This window comes from Curcuma longa, chromosome 11, assembly GCF_044706935.1.
Source record: "Curcuma longa cultivar G26 ecotype Majalengka, Jawa Barat chromosome 11, ITB_CL_G26_1.1, whole genome shotgun sequence".
Lineage (NCBI taxonomy): Eukaryota > Viridiplantae > Streptophyta > Magnoliopsida > Zingiberales > Zingiberaceae > Curcuma > Curcuma longa.
In genome coordinates, this window is record NC_133871.1 from 15,634,458 (window position 1) to 15,652,099 (window position 17,642).

The following is a 17,642-nucleotide window of genomic DNA, read 5'->3' on the forward strand; positions in this document are numbered from 1 at the left end:
TCAAGTATTCCTTTATGTTTCATGTCGTAAAATTAAAAGGTTTTTTAAATATATTTTTCATTATTGTTATAAAGGAGTTTTATGCTAAAATTTTATTTAAAAGTAATTTCATTTCATTTCATTTTTCGAAAATTAGTGTTTTTAATTAATATTGGAGTAATTTTACTAATGATTAAGTATCCTCTTAATTTAATATTAAAGTAGTTTCAATTAAAATTGTACTATTAGTGTTTACTAGTCTGGTAAAATAATTAGGATGAAGCATTTTTTTTTAAAATTTTTACCGTAATTTAAATTGCTTTTCTCGTGATGAACGGATGTGGCAGCTTCGTTGCCTGTCGCTGTCGGTACTTAACTACTAATAAACAAATACCGATAGACGGCCCTTTCCATTCTCCAGCACGCTACGGAGTCGTGCCCTCGGAACAAAAATTCCCATCTGCGAATTGGGGGAAGCTAGGCAGAGAGCGAGAGGAGGCATCTTTATCTTCTCCTTGCAGATCAATAGGTTTCCTGTTTTATTAATCAATTCTCTTTTTCGTTCTGGGAGTTTGTTGAGTTTCTTGTACGTCTTGCTACGGAATGTTGAATTGATTTTATGTGCTGGATTAAAGTTCTTTGGTGTGATTGCTGTGTCTTCTTTGATTTACTTTCATATCCATCAGTTGTCTCCTTTCTCTGGTTCAGGAAGGTCGGATTGCAGGCTCTTCCGCTGGGCAAGTTTTCCGCGGCGGCGATCCATAAGTAGTATTGTACTGCTATTCTCTTTGTTCAGGGTTATTTTGCTGTAAAATTGGTGAAAGCTGCGATTTTTGACCTTATATAATAGGGCTTGTAAGTATTCTCTTGAGGGGATAGAGAAGAATGTCGGTGAAACAGGTACGTGCTCTGCAAATTTTTAGTTCGTGTTTGGTGTACTCTGCGAAAGCAATTAACCAAAAAAGAGTAATTAGCGATCTTCCTTTGTTATTTAATGGCCAATTTTAAAAGGATATTGAAACTGTAAACATGATTTTGCCTCGATTAACTTCTAGCCATGATTTTGTGAACTTCTGCGGACATAATCTAGTTGAATCGGCACTCACGATTTTTGCACTGTTGTTAGAGTTATGCTGACAAAAATTACTTGAATAAATTTATGTAATACAGAAAGTTGATGTTCCCTCTGATTAATTCATTTTTCTCCTGCAAGAGAAATAAGTCTATTTGACTCAGTTCGATTAAGAATTTTGCATGCTTTTATTATCAAATTAATAGCTTGTTCTCATTCAACGTCTCCATGTATCAATATTTCTATATCTACTTCATCTCTTTGGCATTGTAATAATGGAAAGTGTATATATTATAGGGTTTATCTGTGGCAATGACAACTTCTTTTGATCCCTGGACAAGAGATTTTAATGAAGCTTCAAAGCTCTTCGATGATATTGCTGAAATGGTTTCTAAGATGGGATCTTTGCCTCCATCTGGTCCAGACACCCAACGCCATTTAAGTACAATAAGGAGAAAGAGAACAATTCTTAAGAATAGGCTTGAGAGCTTGGAGTCTCTTCTTCCAAAGCATCTTAGTGGCCAGTCAATGTATGTCTCTGCATTCCCATCAGAATTTTGTTAATGCCTATGCTTAATATTTGTACCTTGCCTCTTATGTAATTTGGTTGATTTCTCCTCTATTTTCTAGTAGCATTAGGATATTGCTTTTGGCTAGCAGATCATTGAGCATGTTCCATACTGTGCACTCATATGCACAGTTGCACACACAAAATTCTATCTATGGCAAATCTAAAAAAAATGCTATATGTGAAGATAGCTTTTCATAGGCACACTATGGCAAATATAAGCCAAAATCTGTGTATATGGCAAATGAAGTTATGCATGCCTCTTGTACATGAATCTGTACCAGATAGCTTGTCATAGGAACCCTTTAGTTAATCTGGGACTTGAGGAGAGCATTAACTGATAGATGTGATAATTGATAGATCAATTGTTGCCACCATAACCCATGACTAAAATTCTCATTTCTCCTAGTACTTTATTGGGAGTTAAAAACTGTTCAATCATGATCAAGCTAATCAGAAAATTGACAAATCACATGCTTGCGGCCAGTATCTTAACTAAACCTTGAACTTGATGACTAACTAGCTTGGTTGACAGCCTTGAATTACTCACATTTTAGTTTTATTAGTGCTGAATAGCAAGATAGTAAGCAAGCAGTTTTAGGCCTTTCTTTGAACTTATGTTTTTTGTGTATTGATATAGAAATAAGAAAAGAATTGAGCTTGTAGCTCTTGTTGACTCTATCTATCATTCACTTTGTTCAACAGTTTGCCTGGATCAGTTTTGATATTGAAGTCTGATGTTTCACAGGCTTGGATGAAGTAATTCTAAGTTTGTTTCAACCATCTCTCTTTCCCATTTAAAACTTGTATTTGTTCGTGTCAGAGTCAATAGTCCTATCGCGCTGAATGCTATTAAAATCTAGCGATCCTCTCAATCAGCAACCTGATCTAGTCTTCAGCGATCAAGTGGTTTGAGGGTGGCTAGAGAATTATATAAAGGTAGATCAAGCAGTTTTTGAGCTATATCTATCTGTGAAGGTAGAAATCAAGGATGCTAATGAGTCTCTACTTGATAAATTTTCTATCTCCTCTTCTTTTATTTATTTATTTTCTTAATTCTCTCCTTCTACAATTGCTATTCCATGTTTTCATCTATGCACCCTTAGAATTGATTTATTTTCACCTCACATGGAAAGTTTCCTGCCTGACCACAAAGGCTTCACCATCCCCACATATGAATGGACCACCAAGTTCACCTCGTCATACTTAGTTACCACCATCACATATATAAAAAGCCTCTATAGGCTGCTAGTTGGTAGGTTGTGTGCTGAAATACGCTGCCTCTTCTATCCTGCTCTCCTCCGCGTACTACTTGGTACATCGACATTGCAAGAATCTGCCACATTTCTTTAGTGCTTCCCCAACCAATTAAACACCATTTTACCCTTTCTCTTCTCATCATTCACCAATCTTCTTCTGTGTCCTGTCCTCATCTGTCTTCCTCCTCTTTCTTGTCCTACCTGTTTTCTCTGCTCTGTCAAAACCTGCCTCTTGTCCTGCATGTATCCTTCGACACTTCAAATCATAACCATGCAAATACTCGAGTGGCAAGACCTACTTGCATCATCAGTTCAACTTGTTGAAGTCATTTTCTCACTTCTAGGGGAGGATGACGAGTTAGGAAATTTTGTAGAATGATAGGGACAACTAATTCTATAACCCAGTATAAATGCTTTGCTTTAGCATGGACTACATTCCATTCAATAAGGTGTTGTGTTTCTTTGTCATTTTGTGTGAAATCTCAGATTTTTCTGTCATTTTATCATATTGCCAGAGAATTCTTTCCTGCTACATGAAATGTGCTTGTTGCTTCCGAATTAATTTGAATTTGAGTAGCCTTTTTCAACATGTTTTAACTACCTTTTTATCTGCAGAAAGGACTTTGAGTTAAATAAACACCATGATTTGCTGTCAAATCTTAAATCTAAAGCAAACCAGATGGCAAGTACAATAGACCTGTCAAACTTTGCTAACAGGTTTGATTAACTCTCTGAATTTGTGATTTCCTTATTCAGTATTAAAACATTTTTTTCTTGCCAAAGGCAAGGTAAGGCTGCGTACAATGGATCCTTTCCCCAGACCCCGTATGGCGGGAGCTTCGTGCACCGGGCTGTCCTTTTTTTTTTTTATCATTTTTTTACATCTTGGTTTTTTATACAAATGTGCTACTTGGGTGTGTGTGTATATGAATCAAAGTACATTTGATTGTTTCTCATCACTTTGCCACGCCAATTACTGTTATGTTTATAGGGAAGAATTATTAGGAGACAACAAAAGGTCTGTAGAAGTTATAAGCATAACGCCTGCATTGGATAATCAGGGTATTGTTAGCTTACAGAGGCAGACCATGAAAGGTTTTCTACTATACATCCTCTTAGGTCTTCAGTAATTTGTTCTCTTTAACCTTTATAATATTTTATGTTTTTTCACAGAGCAAGATGAGGGGCTTGAAAAGTTGGGAGAGACATTGTTAAGCACCAAACATATTGCATTGTCTATTAATGAAGAATTAGATCTGCATACAAGACTAATTGTATGTGATATCATGGCCTTGCAATAACATCTTATTTCCAAGGACTTTTTCTACTATTTACTGATTTTTTTTCCTGTTGCAGGATGATTTGGATGACCATGTTGAGATAACAGATTCGACGCTACAGGTTAATATCATTTTCTAGTTTGAATCAATTTTCTAAATATTTCATTCAGCAGATTTGATACTTCTTATTTGAGTTGCTATCTCAAATGAGGGTGGTATTTTGATTTAATTCAGGCTCACACATTACAATTAATAACTTAATTTTGAGTTTGAGTGCATATTTGAGGTCATTTGATAATGGGTATATTAGTAAGCATGGAGATAAATGTGCCAACCACCCAGACATGCTGGCTTAAATTCTGGATAACTTTGGTGAATTATGGAAGACTTCGACTTGATCCTTGGTTTGTGTGCCAATTATCTTCCCAGGGGTTTGGATTTCCTCGGTTCCCAAGGCATAGGAATTTTTTTTGGAAGTTATGAATCCTCTGACTTAGACGGTGTAAAGATGCTTGCTTTGGGTCTTGAGGCTTTGATCATTCACTGAACTTCTTCCTCCGGATCTAGTGAACCTTTTACTCTTAACATATCGCTAATGTGCTTCTTGCAAGAATCTCCTCTTTTCATTGCTTGGTGAGGGTGGAGCTGTCCTAAATGTACAGATGATTATCGGACCAAGTTTCTGGCCATTCTCGATTTGTTCTGCGAATGCCCATGCTCCATATTTCTTTCCTTTATGTTTTCTACGCCCATGTTACTGCCAAGTAGTTTCCAATTTAACTAACTGCTGATCCACCATACTTGTTCATAAAAGTTTCTCAACTATTTGCTGGCTTCATGCAGAGGGTGCAGAAGACGTTGTCGATCCTCAACAAACGCACGAAAGGTAGCTGTTCCTGCATGTGGCTTCTTCTCTCAGTCGTGGCGATCGTGATCTTGATCGTCCTAGTTTATACTCTTATCAAATACTTGTAACTAGGGATCAAACGGTATTACTTGTCACCAGCATTTGTATCATATATATATATATTAAAACAGAAAGGTCCATGTAGCCTAATCTTTAATCGTCAAATGCTCTTTTTTTATCTGATGAATTGCTGAACAGATGGTTCACTCCAGTTTTAGTTGCATTATTTGTATAATTCTGAACGATAGCTTCTTTTGATTTAGTTGGGTTTGGATGCCCATTTAATCATAATTGATTTAGACTTGAACTGGGTTTGGATGTCCATTTAATCATAATTGAAGCAGCAATTTCTCTTGACACCCACACGGAGTATTGAAAAGTTAAGCGTATAACTGAGTTGGTTACGACCAGTAGAGTTGTAAAAGAAAATTAAGTCTTGGCCCAGTGATTTGTAACTCAGAAAGCGAGTTTGCTTCCGGTAAGACATGCATAGACGAATTATAAAGGGCAAAAATTAAAATGTTATTCTATTTTTTTCATATAGTGAAAAATAGTTTTATGTTATAGAAAAATTAAATAGTTTCATGATTTGAATAAATTAAAATGATTTATCATTTATTATTTTGTCGCAATAATAAATAATAATCTCTCTTTCTCCTCGTTTTCTTTCCCTCTTCGTTCCGTTTCTCCTCCTATTTCGACGGCCGACCACACGGCACAAGAGCGACACGCCTCCTCGCCTCCTTCTCTTCCATTTCTCTACTTCTCGAGATCTGGAAGTCTTCTTCCTCCTCTTTTCTGATCGAGGGGTCTCGTAATCTCCTTCTTTTTCTTCCTCCTCTCTTTTTCGTCATTAGCCATTCTGTTACTCTCAGTAGTTTTCCGCGCTTGGATCGTCTTATCGATTGGGGGTCTGATTTCCTTCTACAGGAGGGAGGGAAGGGGGATCTGCAGTGGCGGCGAGTTAGGAGAGGGGATTGTTGACTCCTTGATCTTTGGTTGCTGCGATGGCTGCTCCACCTGCTAGGGCACGGGCCGACTACGATTACTTGATCAAGCTTCTACTGATCGGAGACAGTGGTAAGGGCTCCCATTCCCCTCGTTTAGAGACTGATTTGGTCACTTTTGTGGTTTTTATATCTGATTACATCTGGAAATTAAAGTTCGGTCTTTCTTTCCTTTTTTTTTAAAATTTAATTTGGACGATATGAGACATGGTATTTCGGTATGGAGGAGATGAATTTGCATGAAGATTGTTTTTTTAGACCTATTGGGGGGTTGCTATTTGGAACAAAAATGCTACTTTGTAAAATGTAACATTGGAGCTAAGTTTATTTGATCTCATGAGTTTGATTCTTCGCGAATCCAAAGTCAACCATTTGACGTATCATATTCCCTCACAATGCAGTGACTTTTCTGCTTATATTTCTTAAATGAAGTATTAGTCCTTTTGCCTTTTTATTCTGTGGATGGTTGATTTTCTGGGAAGGTCACCGGTTTCTGGCAGCATACAATTTAAACGATTATAAAGTGCTGGTATTGTTCACATTCTAATTTTTTGGCTTGTTTGAACATGTTATTTATTTCTTATGCAGTCTGTGACTGTGTCGGCGACTGCATGCTATGGTTTTGTGCTTCTAAATGGAATTCCTAAGTTGTCACGCGTAGTATGTCCTTGATATCTTATTGTAGTCAATTTAAGGAACCATTATGGCTCGTTTTCGAATTTTATTGCTAGTTGGTTCTTATTCTATTTCTCCATTAAGGGAACCTGAAAGCCAAGGCTTTTATAATAAATTAAGGGTTTCTTAAGACAGAAGATTTCGCCTCTGAGGACAAACTGCAAATTTGTACGGTAACTGTATTAATTCCACTTTGAGGCAACTCCTGCAAATATTCTTATAGAAGGAATGAGAGATGTGAGTCCTTGATGGCCTATTTGCTTGGAGATAAATAAGAGAAAAGAAACAAAGGCATACGTAAAAAAAAAAAACGTTAGTTATTTTTTTTGCCAAAACAATAACTAACTTTTCTTTCTCGTTGTTTCAAAAAAAGAAAAATACCCCAGTGTCTGTGTTTCTTTTATTCTGCATGGCTTAACATGCTTTGTTTCTTTTGTGCGCATATCAAAATTTTATTTGCTGGTTTCTTGTCTGTGCTGGCATCATCGAATTGAGGGAATTTTTTTCCCTTGTACTTAGTACTTTCAAAATAATCCAATTACATCTCCATGATATTTTAACTCTTCAGACATGTTATTCGACTACCTGGGTTATATACTTCTTGTCATGTTTAGACTTAGCAACATATTGGTGATAGGTATGGTATCACAGTTATTATCACAACTTTTCAGTTTCTATTATCCATGACATTATTCATTTCCCATTGTGAATTAGGATTCATGCAAGGATTTACCTCATAATATATTTACTAATTCTTATTTAAGGAAGTCTATGATAATTTACCATTCTCTAATTCACTATCTGGTGAATGGAAAATTTATTCCATAAGAATGAAAGTAGAGTCAAGGGAAAGCAGCACTGATAACTCAGAACATTACATGGACATACTGTATTGACTTATTTCATCACATATAGAACTCAGTTTATCCCATGCCTATTTGCTTGTAGGGGAGCATTAACTTACCAGCCTAGGTTGAACATCATGTTGGATTGATGTTTGGTCTAGGTTTGTAACTTGTGTTCTCTGTCGGGCTAACCATAGTGGTCATTTCTGTTGGAGATTATGCTTGGAGTATTTTACAATATTCTTAGCTTTAACTTTTCATTGTATTTTCAAGGTTTTTAAAAAAATGTTTCCAAGAGCTATGCATTCTAAGCTACTGCACAACGCATATGCTGTACATTTTTCTTTGAAAAATAATATTTAGTTATATTACAATAATATACCATGCCTTATGTGCAAAATGTATGAGTTTGCATTCATGATATAGTACTTCAATTTAATCAACTTAAGCAAGCATTGCTCATAAAATTTACAACTATGATTAATTAATCATCCTAAGTTATCCACAATGTAAGTATTTGCTATGCAATAAACACAGGGCACGCATGTTAACCAACCATCACAACCCATTACCAATCAAGCTAATAACTTCATATCTTCTTCTTCATTTTCTGTTTGCAAAACTGGTTTAATCTAATTTATATAACTTCAATATGACTTTGATCATAGCAAGCTAAGTATTAGTTGGGCTCCAATGATCCTTATGCAGGTTGTCCTTCACTGTATAAGCCATGCAACCTTAGTGGATGCATTTTGAAACAATGTGCATTTTATCAAGGAAATCAACATTAGGGTCTATTTTCTTGAGGAAATCTATGAGAATGAGGCTTTTGACTTCATGAAAAACATCCTTGCAGTGGAGATTTTGTTGAAAACTTCTGTTAAAAAATTACTTTGTGTCAGATTTTGTTGAATCTTTTTTGGCTTTATGGTCTTTACATCCCTCTTTTCCTTGCTTATCACTTTTTGAAAATTTCAGCTTTGTGTAATTCTTCAATATTGATCTATTAGTTCTGTTATTCTGAAGATTGGACACATATGACTCCTGTATAGAGTTGTGTTAACCTTATATACAAGCCTATTAGGTTTAATCTATCCCCATCATATATAGCAAAAATACAATCTGACTTAGTTTGTATAAATATATAGTCTCACATATTCACAATTTTCTTTGTTATCGAGTTGCCATTATTTTGATGAAAGATTTTCTTCTATAGGTGTCGGGAAGAGTTGTCTTCTCTTGCGGTTCTCTGATGGTTCCTTCACAACAAGTTTCATTACTACAATTGGGTGGGTTATGCTTGAAACTCTATTAGGCCTTCCGTTTTGACTTGATTACATTACAAGTCCCCAACTTCTGCAACTTGTTTATTATGATGCCCATGCTTCATGCAGTATCGATTTTAAAATAAGAACTATAGAATTGGATGGAAAGCGAATTAAACTTCAAATTTGGGATACAGCTGGTCAAGAGCGCTTCCGAACTATAACAACTGGTAGATTTATATTGTTTTTCCCTAGGGAGTTTTTGTTCTGAGGGTACTTCTTTTGACCTTTACAAATATTAAAGCTTTTTTTTTCTGGAGTAACACTTTTTTTTTTGCCCTTTTCCCAGCTTATTACCGAGGTGCCATGGGTATCTTGCTTGTTTATGATGTCACCGATGAGTCATCTTTTAACAGTAATCACCTTACACTTGATTTCTATATCTAGTTGTTTAGGTTTTCTTTCCCTGATTTCTTGTATGCTTGTCACAACAGACATAAGGAATTGGATCCGAAATATCGAACAGCATGCTTCAGACAATGTGAACAAGATTCTTGTTGGCAACAAGGCTGATATGGATGAAAGCAAACGAGTATGTTCCTTTAATTTAAGTTTCCTCCCAATTATTATCATAGTCAATGAGTCTATTTAAATTTGTGGTTCTGCTCACAGGCTGTCCCGACTGCCAAGGGACAAGCACTCGCTGATGAATACGGGATACAATTTTTTGAAACTGTAAGTTGCAATGCTTATCCATCCATTTTGATTTGAGCTTCTACATTCAATTAGCAATTGGTGTTTGTGCTGTGCAGAGTGCCAAGACAAATCTGAATGTAGAACAGGTTTTCTTTTCAATAGCGAGAGACATTAAGCAAAGACTTTCTGAAACCGATAGCAAAGCTGAGGTAGAAGGGAATTCTCCTGTCTAAATTATTGCTGTATTCTTAACAAAGAGCTTAATCAGTTGTTATTCGTTAGCAGGATCGGACCATTAAGATCAACAAACCAGACCAGGGAGCTGCTGAGGGCACTGCAGCAACGAGATCTGCATGCTGCGGGTCTTGAGAATTTGAATGTAGTAGATAAATTAATTTGCATGTTATAGGATAGTGATGCTTATCAATATAATGGACACATGGTGGGTACTTGTAATTTCAATCCTTGATTGCTACAATGGGTGTTTTCCTGGTGAACTTACCTGACAATTCTTTTCCCCATTGGGATTGCAAACCTGCAATTCCTGTTCTATTAGATTTGTGAAACAAGTTTCAGTATGCATGCTTTTAGCAGTCTCCTGTTATTTCTGAGAGAATGGCATCCCCAAGCTCAGTTAGCAGATCTTAAAAGTTGGCATAAAATTAAATGAAAAGTTTATTTTACCAATTAAAATTTTAAAATATTTGTATTAAACATGTATATTGATCAAAATTCCAGACTATGTATAGACTGTGAGAGGAAAAATGATATTAAGAACCATTTGCTGGAATAAGTTTCCAGAATTAAATGAAGGAACAAAAAAAAGCTAATTAAATAATTAATTTAATCAGTGTGTGGGAATCGTTTTATCCATTACGTACGGCAAGATTTTCCAATCAAAACTCGAACTTGAGATCATTCTCCAACAGCATATCTCTCCGGTGATCATCGCCGCCGGCCTTCTTCTTCTCCGCAGCGAAACCGTCTTCGACGTCGACGGCGCCGGCTGCCCCGATGCCGCCTCATTTGGCCGCCCAAGGCCTGGCTGATGGAGAACTCGAGGCCGCATATATGGAGTGTTCCGGTTGAAACCAACTTCTAGATGTGTCACCGATCAGGTCCTCTCACTAGGATGGAGCCGGATCAAAAGGAAGGAGCTCGAAGATGTCTCCTAGACCTGAGAAAAGCAAGGAGAGGGAAGGCCAGGGGTGTTCTGGCGCGACCACTCCGATGCTTAAGTCAGCGAGAAAGAAGAAGGAAAACGAGAGCATAGAGGAAACAGTATTATTGTGCGTGAATGCCTACCTCAGATAGAAGAGAGTGATCGCTTATATAAGTGAGAGGAATGTATCGTCATATCGTAATTAAGGAATATTCCATCATAGTTAATGATGTGTCAGGGATAATCAGGGTATCAGTCCCATCACGGATACGCGAGGGTCTTGTCATTTCGCACGTGGATGTCAGAACAGACGGGCGGCGCTAATAAATGAATGGCGGACGGCGCTAATAAATAAATGATATGAGATTGTCAGAAGGAATGATGGGAACATAATGAGGCAGGACACCGTGAGGACGGGCGATTCAGATCCCGAACCGATTGACCCCGAAGGGAGGTGGTACCGCCGAGTCAGATATAAGCCTTTGGGGTTACAAGAGAAGTCAACAGAGAGAGGATTTGGATAGGGGGTTGGTTCGGGTGGCTATCTGATCCGAATGGGCATTCGGCTCGAGGTGATCGTCAGATTCGCCTGAGGATTCAGCTCGAGGGAGTCAACTCGGATGAGTATCCGCTTCGAGTGATGACTTGGCTCGAGGGAGTCGACTCGAGTGATGATTCGGCTCGAGGGAGTCGACTCGGATGAGTATATGCTTCGAGTGATGATTCGGCTCGAAGGAGTAGGTTGCGAGCCGCAAGTGGGGAACAAAGTCGGGTGGATTCATTAGGGGAGCGGCTTCTGACCAGCCTTTAAACTCAGCAAGGAATTGAGCACGGAACCGAACTGTCCACTCGGGTCGGACTCGAGTCAGATCCCCTATCTTCCGCATATTATCCCCATAACATGGAGCACTCATGCACCCTCGGCTTGCCTGTGGAGGTGGTCGCTGGCCTCCGACAAGTGCGGCTTCTTGTGGCTCGCACGGTGGCCGCCGAGCGCTTGGAAGGAGGGGAACCGCCGGCTGCACGCGCGTTTTGCACTCGAACACCCCGCACCGACGACGATGTCGACGATGAGTCACGAGTCGTTTATTCAAACCGAAAGAATAGGCAAATTTGAGATTCCAACCTCCGACTAACTTGCGAAATAGAAGGCTAATAATAGTACAAGGTCATGGCAATCGATCGATAGCCATCCATTATTCTCCAAGAAACAGCAACTTCACTGCTATAAAATCCACCTCTCCTCCCATTTAATTCCCAAACCAATTTATCAAATAAGCTGCTGCGATTAATTAATCAATAATGGCCGCAACCATGAGAATGAACTCCCTTGTGGTCTTGGCTATGTGCTGTTTGCTTCTTCTGACCGCGCCGGCGTTCGCCGACACCATCTCGCCGGCGCCAGCACCTGCGTCGACCTCCCTCTCTGACTGCCAGGAACAGTGCATCGCCGCCGGCCACTGGAAAATTTTCTGCGATATCAGATGCTTCCGCAAGCACTCCGGCGCCAAGCACCGCCACCGCAAACACAAGCGACGTGAGTTGATATATATATATATATATATATATATATATATATATCTACATCCTTGTGCTTGCTTAACTCTTTAATATGCCAATTTTCAGATCACTATGCATCTGATGACGCCAGAAGCCCAAGCCCAAGCCCTAGCTCAAATTGAAGGATCTCATTGAAGAGGAAACCTAATTAATTCACCTTAATCCGATGTCAGAGTGTGAGTTTGCGTGGAAGCTATAAATTTAATGATGTAACGGACGGGAGTGTGTGGTCTAAGGGCTGATCAACGTCTGTCAAAGTTCTTATTTTTTTTCAGCAAAAATGATTATTTAATTTATTTATTTTTCATGGCTTACAGTATATATATATATATATATATATAGAATATATATATAATAATATGAATTAATATAAGAATATGATTAGAAATAAAATAAAAATTAATATGGAAAGGAAAAGAAACTAAACTACAAAGGATCTTTCGAAAAATTCTGCCAAAATAAAGATTTTATCCGACAGTCGTTACCTCAGCCACGGCCTGATACAGCATGCAGCCACGCCCATGCAGTGGTCGTCGTTTTCGGGTTCAGGCAAGAGTTCATTTAGGTGTTCGACGACGACAGATGGGAGACGTGCTCGACAGTGGTGAAGAAATAGAAAAAGAAAACAGTCTTTTTTTTAAAAAATTTTGGGCAAAAGGCTTCTTTGCTTTGATGAGATATGATAATAAAGATAGTTTTATATATCATGAAGAAAAAAAGAGATATCGATCGCTGTATGCATGGATCACACTACCCAGTGCACTTGTAATTCACAGCTAGTAGTTAGGCAACCAGGGGTGGAGTCCTCATTTGTACACAGGACAAAGATCACGTACCTTCAGATCGACGGAAAATCCTCAAAGGTCACAGCCGGCCACTCACAACTTCCAAAGCAAGCACAGAACTCCGAGGAAAGGGAAAGCAACAGCAACACGCCAGCCAGCAAACCAGGAGCTACAAGTCGGTTCTAGCAAATGCGACCCTAGCAAGCCTTCAACCATCATGTTGTAATCGGTCTCCTCAGGCCCCGAGGTCACTGGAGTCCTACGACCCTAGCAATCTGCCCCATCAGTTAACTGCCATCAGCACAGAGAACCAAAGGAACGGACCAAAGGAAGAAAGGATGAAGAAGCTTTTAATAGACTACATGTTTTAAGCTGCATGTCCAGGTAAAGCAGTGAACATCAACAATAGCATTTAACCCTCCTCTCCTATAACTATTAAGGGGCCGGGTCTTTCCTTGACCTACCAGCTACAGTGCCCACAAGTACGCATTATCAAAGGTCATCAGCAACCTTGGAACCTCTATAGAAGTAGTAGCAGGTGGTGGTTGCCGATGGAAGGACATGGAATCGACCGGAGTTTGGAGGTGGTAGTACAGGCGGAGAAGGATAGGCAGCCGGGACGGTGGCTGTAGAGAATCCTGATGATGCTGCAGAAGAGCCCAATGGCAATATAGTCGGACCGCGCATGTGCCATGTCCAGTAGGGAGGGAGCATTTGGGACCCTACCATGCGTCTCTGGGGAATCCTTTCCTGCAATGATGAAGACTGACTGCTATATGACATTAATTGATGATTCAGAAGAATTGCAAGCGACCTTACAGAAGGAATGATGAAATATGTGAAAAGCACCGGCATTGCCTCCTGTGAGAAATTAAATGCATAGCCAGAATATGGCATCTGTGAATACTTAAATGCGTCGCCGAGATATGATATTTGAGTAAGCAGGCATATTCCAACGTTTTTTTTCTCGAAAATAATTAAGGAATAGATAAAGATAGATATTAGATAAAAATGGCACACATGAAGATGAAATTTAAACTAGTGGCAAGGAAAAAGAGTTAAGCAGCAACAAGAATTCAGCTGATATTCTGAAAAAAAAAAATTCCCAGAATGAGGATTATAACTAAAATCACCTCACTGGAAGGAGAGAAGCCCAGGAAATAATTCAAAGAATGCTGAGATGCCATATCCAAACGAGGATGAGTAACAAGATGACTGGGGCTTTTAGTCTGCAACAGAATTAGAAAAGAAATGATGCAGCAATATCATCAATTAAAAAATCTAGAATATTTTTTAAAATAAAAGTGTGATGAAAAGACAAATTTACATCAATAACACTGATGAAAAGAATTTGTTTCATACACAGCGCAGCGAGTCTCTACTACTATTAATCTATTATCTCCATTTCTTGTAGAATCCAAATACAGAATTAAAATGGAACGACGGTGAAAATATATCATGCATTTGTTCATACCAATTCCTGAAAGTATTATTCTGAAATAACTTTCACGTGTCCTTTTTTTATGTGATGTTGGGTACTCAAATTTTGTAGAAACTAGATCAATGCTGCTGATTTTTTTCCTTGAACCTGTTCACAAAGAAAGGTATTCGAGTGTACCATAAAGAGAATTGGCCAAACCACACCATATCACTTTCAACATCTGAAATTGGTAAATGTACTTGACGGTCAAGCTCCGTGTGGATGGTTCTTACACAGACTGTTTACATTTTGCAGGCATCATTTCTATCAGAGACTACTAGTTCTGAACAATTTTAGTTACTCCTAAAAGGGATCAACATTGGATTGATCCTGTACACAATTTCAGTTAATTAAATATATTTGTCTTTCAAAAAACATCATGATTTCAACAAAGGTGCTAGGTACTTCATTTCCAAAGATCTTGCTGAAGTTCCTCTCAAAAGGTCTTGATGTATATAATATAAACCTAAAAAAATTAATTATGATTCCAAAGGGATATGTGTTATTCAAACTTTAAAGAGAATTCAGGTTAAATTATGTGGGCATAAGTGTGATATTTTTGAAACATTTTGAACCGACTGGCTTCTAAAGGAACAACTCTATAAGCCTGCATTTCCCAGTAAATATAGACATGGAATTATTTTACCTGAGCATTGGCAGCTTCCACTGTGCCGCAACTGATATTAGTACTAGTGTTGCTGCACCTCTTTGGGCTATGGATATTAGGTTGAGAAATTCTCAAGCTTAAGTCAACATCCTCAGATACATCTATTCAAAATATAAGATCAATTCCATTATGTAATGACTACCTAAAAGTAACAAAGGGAGGCAATAACTTACGGGGGACAAGCAAAGAACAAAAGAACCAAATAATAATAATAACACCTTCATTCTCAGTCTCAGGGAGCAACTCCCCTTCATAAAGGCTCGGCTCAAAATTAGTGATAGCTTCTCTTCCGTTACATCTGATAGCAGCCTTGTCATACGCTCTAAAGTTCAAAAGAAAAAATGACAAGAATTTGAAATCTAAATCATTAATGTATTTGGTAGCATAATCTTTATCATAGCTAAAGAGAAACGAGACCTTGCAGCTTCAACTTCACTATCAAATAAGCCTAGATAAACATACCTGCACAATAGAAAAGCCTTTTAAGGTAACCTAATAAGAAGATCAAATTGTCTGATTTGCATCAAGTTATTTTTCTCTTTCAAGACTTTTCATAGGGTACTTCTACTTATTGACAGAGAGAATCAAATTACAAATATGAAGATATTTCTAAACCCTTTTCCTTAAAAGAAGAAGATTACATGCCATTGAAGAACTAGTTTTGTTAGTCTTCCATGTATTCCATTATTTAGCTGTCACTTTTCTCATTACCTGTCTGCACTGCTAAGTTCCTATGACAGTTCTAATTTTCTTGATTGGCAAAGTTGTATTTTTAGTTTTCAAATTTTATAAAGTTAGACTGTGAGTTCGATAAGGACACACCTGAAAAACATTTGGTAATGCTTATATGGATATATAATGTCAGTCAAACTTGAGAATGAAGAAAGAACATGAAAAGCAGCTACCACCTAGCCAAACCATACTTTTTGCCAAGGAACTGCCCCATGCGAGCCTCCCAACGGCCACATTTGTGAAGTGTCACCCCTCTGTACTTGGAGCTCCCTCTTGCAAATCCAGTGCTTTGCCGACGAAGAATATGCACAAACTCTTCCTTGGAAAGGTTTCTCATCTAAAATTAAAAAGAAACAAAAAGGGATAAGGCCCTCAATGCTTCGTCCTGCATATGATTATGAATAATAGACCACCAGTACCCACATACGTGTTCTGCAGTTACCTGCTTCAAATCTTCATCATAATCACTGAGATTAAAATTGATGTCAGCGTCAAGCCCCCGGAACTTGATTGCTGCGCGATCATATGCTCTGAAATCCATTTATAGTACTATAGCTGATTTTCAATTCATGAACTACTGAGTATATAAAGCAAAGAAAAAAAAGAACCCTGTTTAAGAGGAGGGGACAAGAAACCTTGCTGCAGCATGAGCAGTATCGAAGCCTCCTGAAGTATCCGTCAAACGGACAACAGATATAAAACTCAGAATCAGAGAAAAAAGATAATCTTTCGTCAGTTTAAGCCAAATTCTTACCCAAATAGATTTGTTTGCCGCAATCCCTGTCCAAATTCAGAGGGGCAAATACCATATCATTTTTAACACAGAAATTAATGAAAGATCAAGGAGAAGTGGGTAAAACTTGCGAACCATATGTGGGATTCCCATCTCCCAGTCCTCCTGTAGAAAGTAACTCCGCGGTACTGCGAACTACGGGACCTCGGACCTCGTCTGCTCTTCTTCGCCAGTTGTTGCTGCCTCTGTAGCAATGAGTTCCTCTCCAACTCCGGCATGGCTGCAGACCCCACCTTCTCCTTATCGTTACCGAAGCCAAGGTCGCTCCAGAGCAAGGCGGACGAAGACGTTGCGGGTTCGTGAGGGTGCAACGGTGACGATAGGGGGAAAAGCTGCCGAGTCACCTTGCTCGTCTCCAGAGATAAACCACCGACCTCCACCACCTCATTGTCGTCTTCGCCATCGTCAACATCAGTTATCGGCTGTTTTAGGCGACCCACGAGGACGTCGAAACGGCCGTCGCCCTCGTTGGCAGAGTGGGAGTCCTCGTCGCAGGCCGAGGATGCGTTGCTCGAAGATTCAGAGACATTAGGCAGAGGCGCATGGGACTCGCCAGCAGAGACCACATTGAGATCAAACTCCATTTTCGCTTTCAACCACTTCAGATAATCGATCCGAACGATATCGGCAGGAGAGGACGACAACGATACTTCGGACCGAGGTGATCCCCGACGGTGGAAGACGGCGGAGCGACACGGATTGGTGGGGAAGGAGCGAGCAGAGAGAGAGAGAGAGAGAGAGGCAAATAAACAAATGATATTTAATTTTTTCGGAGGGGGAAAAATATAAAAATTCCGGGTTCGCCAGTACGTACGGAGTTTACAGGTGACCGCCAGTCATCCGGTTCGATATCACGTGCCGGGATGCGAGCGCCAACGCTTCGTAGGTTGTTTCACGAAGTGCGGGCCCG

General features: G+C 38.9%; 3 protein-coding genes across 5 annotated transcripts; 2 read left to right on the forward strand and 1 right to left on the reverse strand.

The window, feature by feature from the left end:
• The first annotated feature begins 400 nt into the window (after positions 1 to 400).
• On the forward strand, positions 401 to 5,288 carry LOC141841849 (syntaxin-52-like). 2 transcript variants are annotated; one of them, XM_074730045.1, is made up of 9 exons: positions 401 to 508; positions 688 to 744; positions 830 to 879; positions 1,349 to 1,581; positions 3,494 to 3,595; positions 3,870 to 3,973; positions 4,052 to 4,152; positions 4,235 to 4,279; positions 5,002 to 5,288. In XM_074730045.1, exons 3-9 carry the CDS (start codon positions 865 to 867, stop codon positions 5,131 to 5,133), a joined length of 732 nt encoding a protein of 243 aa, XP_074586146.1. In that variant the 5' UTR covers positions 401 to 508; positions 688 to 744; positions 830 to 864; the 3' UTR covers positions 5,134 to 5,288. The 2 variants fall into 2 exon arrangements, with proteins under 2 accessions (XP_074586146.1, XP_074586145.1); XM_074730044.1 differs by having other exon boundaries at positions 688 to 879.
• A 455-nt stretch (positions 5,289 to 5,743) lies between these two features.
• On the forward strand, positions 5,744 to 10,146 carry LOC141838811 (ras-related protein RABE1c). Of its 2 annotated transcripts, none has more exons than XM_074726395.1 (9): positions 5,744 to 5,879; positions 5,996 to 6,145; positions 8,809 to 8,881; positions 8,987 to 9,087; positions 9,207 to 9,272; positions 9,352 to 9,449; positions 9,530 to 9,592; positions 9,670 to 9,762; positions 9,836 to 10,146. In XM_074726395.1, exons 2-9 carry the CDS (start codon positions 6,073 to 6,075, stop codon positions 9,920 to 9,922), a joined length of 654 nt encoding a protein of 217 aa, XP_074582496.1. In that variant the 5' UTR covers positions 5,744 to 5,879; positions 5,996 to 6,072; the 3' UTR covers positions 9,923 to 10,146. The 2 variants fall into 2 exon arrangements, with proteins under 2 accessions (XP_074582496.1, XP_074582498.1); XM_074726397.1 differs by having other exon boundaries at positions 9,839 to 10,146.
• A 3,395-nt stretch (positions 10,147 to 13,541) lies between these two features.
• LOC141836841 (APETALA2-like protein 3) lies at positions 13,542 to 17,340 on the reverse strand. Its single transcript, XM_074724307.1, has 10 exons — positions 16,808 to 17,340; positions 16,694 to 16,719; positions 16,575 to 16,605; positions 16,382 to 16,469; positions 16,131 to 16,276; positions 15,625 to 15,669; positions 15,426 to 15,529; positions 15,187 to 15,308; positions 14,194 to 14,289; positions 13,542 to 13,810 (listed from the first exon to the last, which is right to left on the reverse strand). The coding sequence occupies exons 1-10, from the start codon at positions 17,314 to 17,316 to the stop codon at positions 13,553 to 13,555; spliced, it is 1,425 nt and encodes a 474-aa protein (XP_074580408.1). The 5' UTR covers positions 17,317 to 17,340; the 3' UTR covers positions 13,542 to 13,552.
• Positions 17,341 to 17,642: the final 302 nt, after the last annotated feature.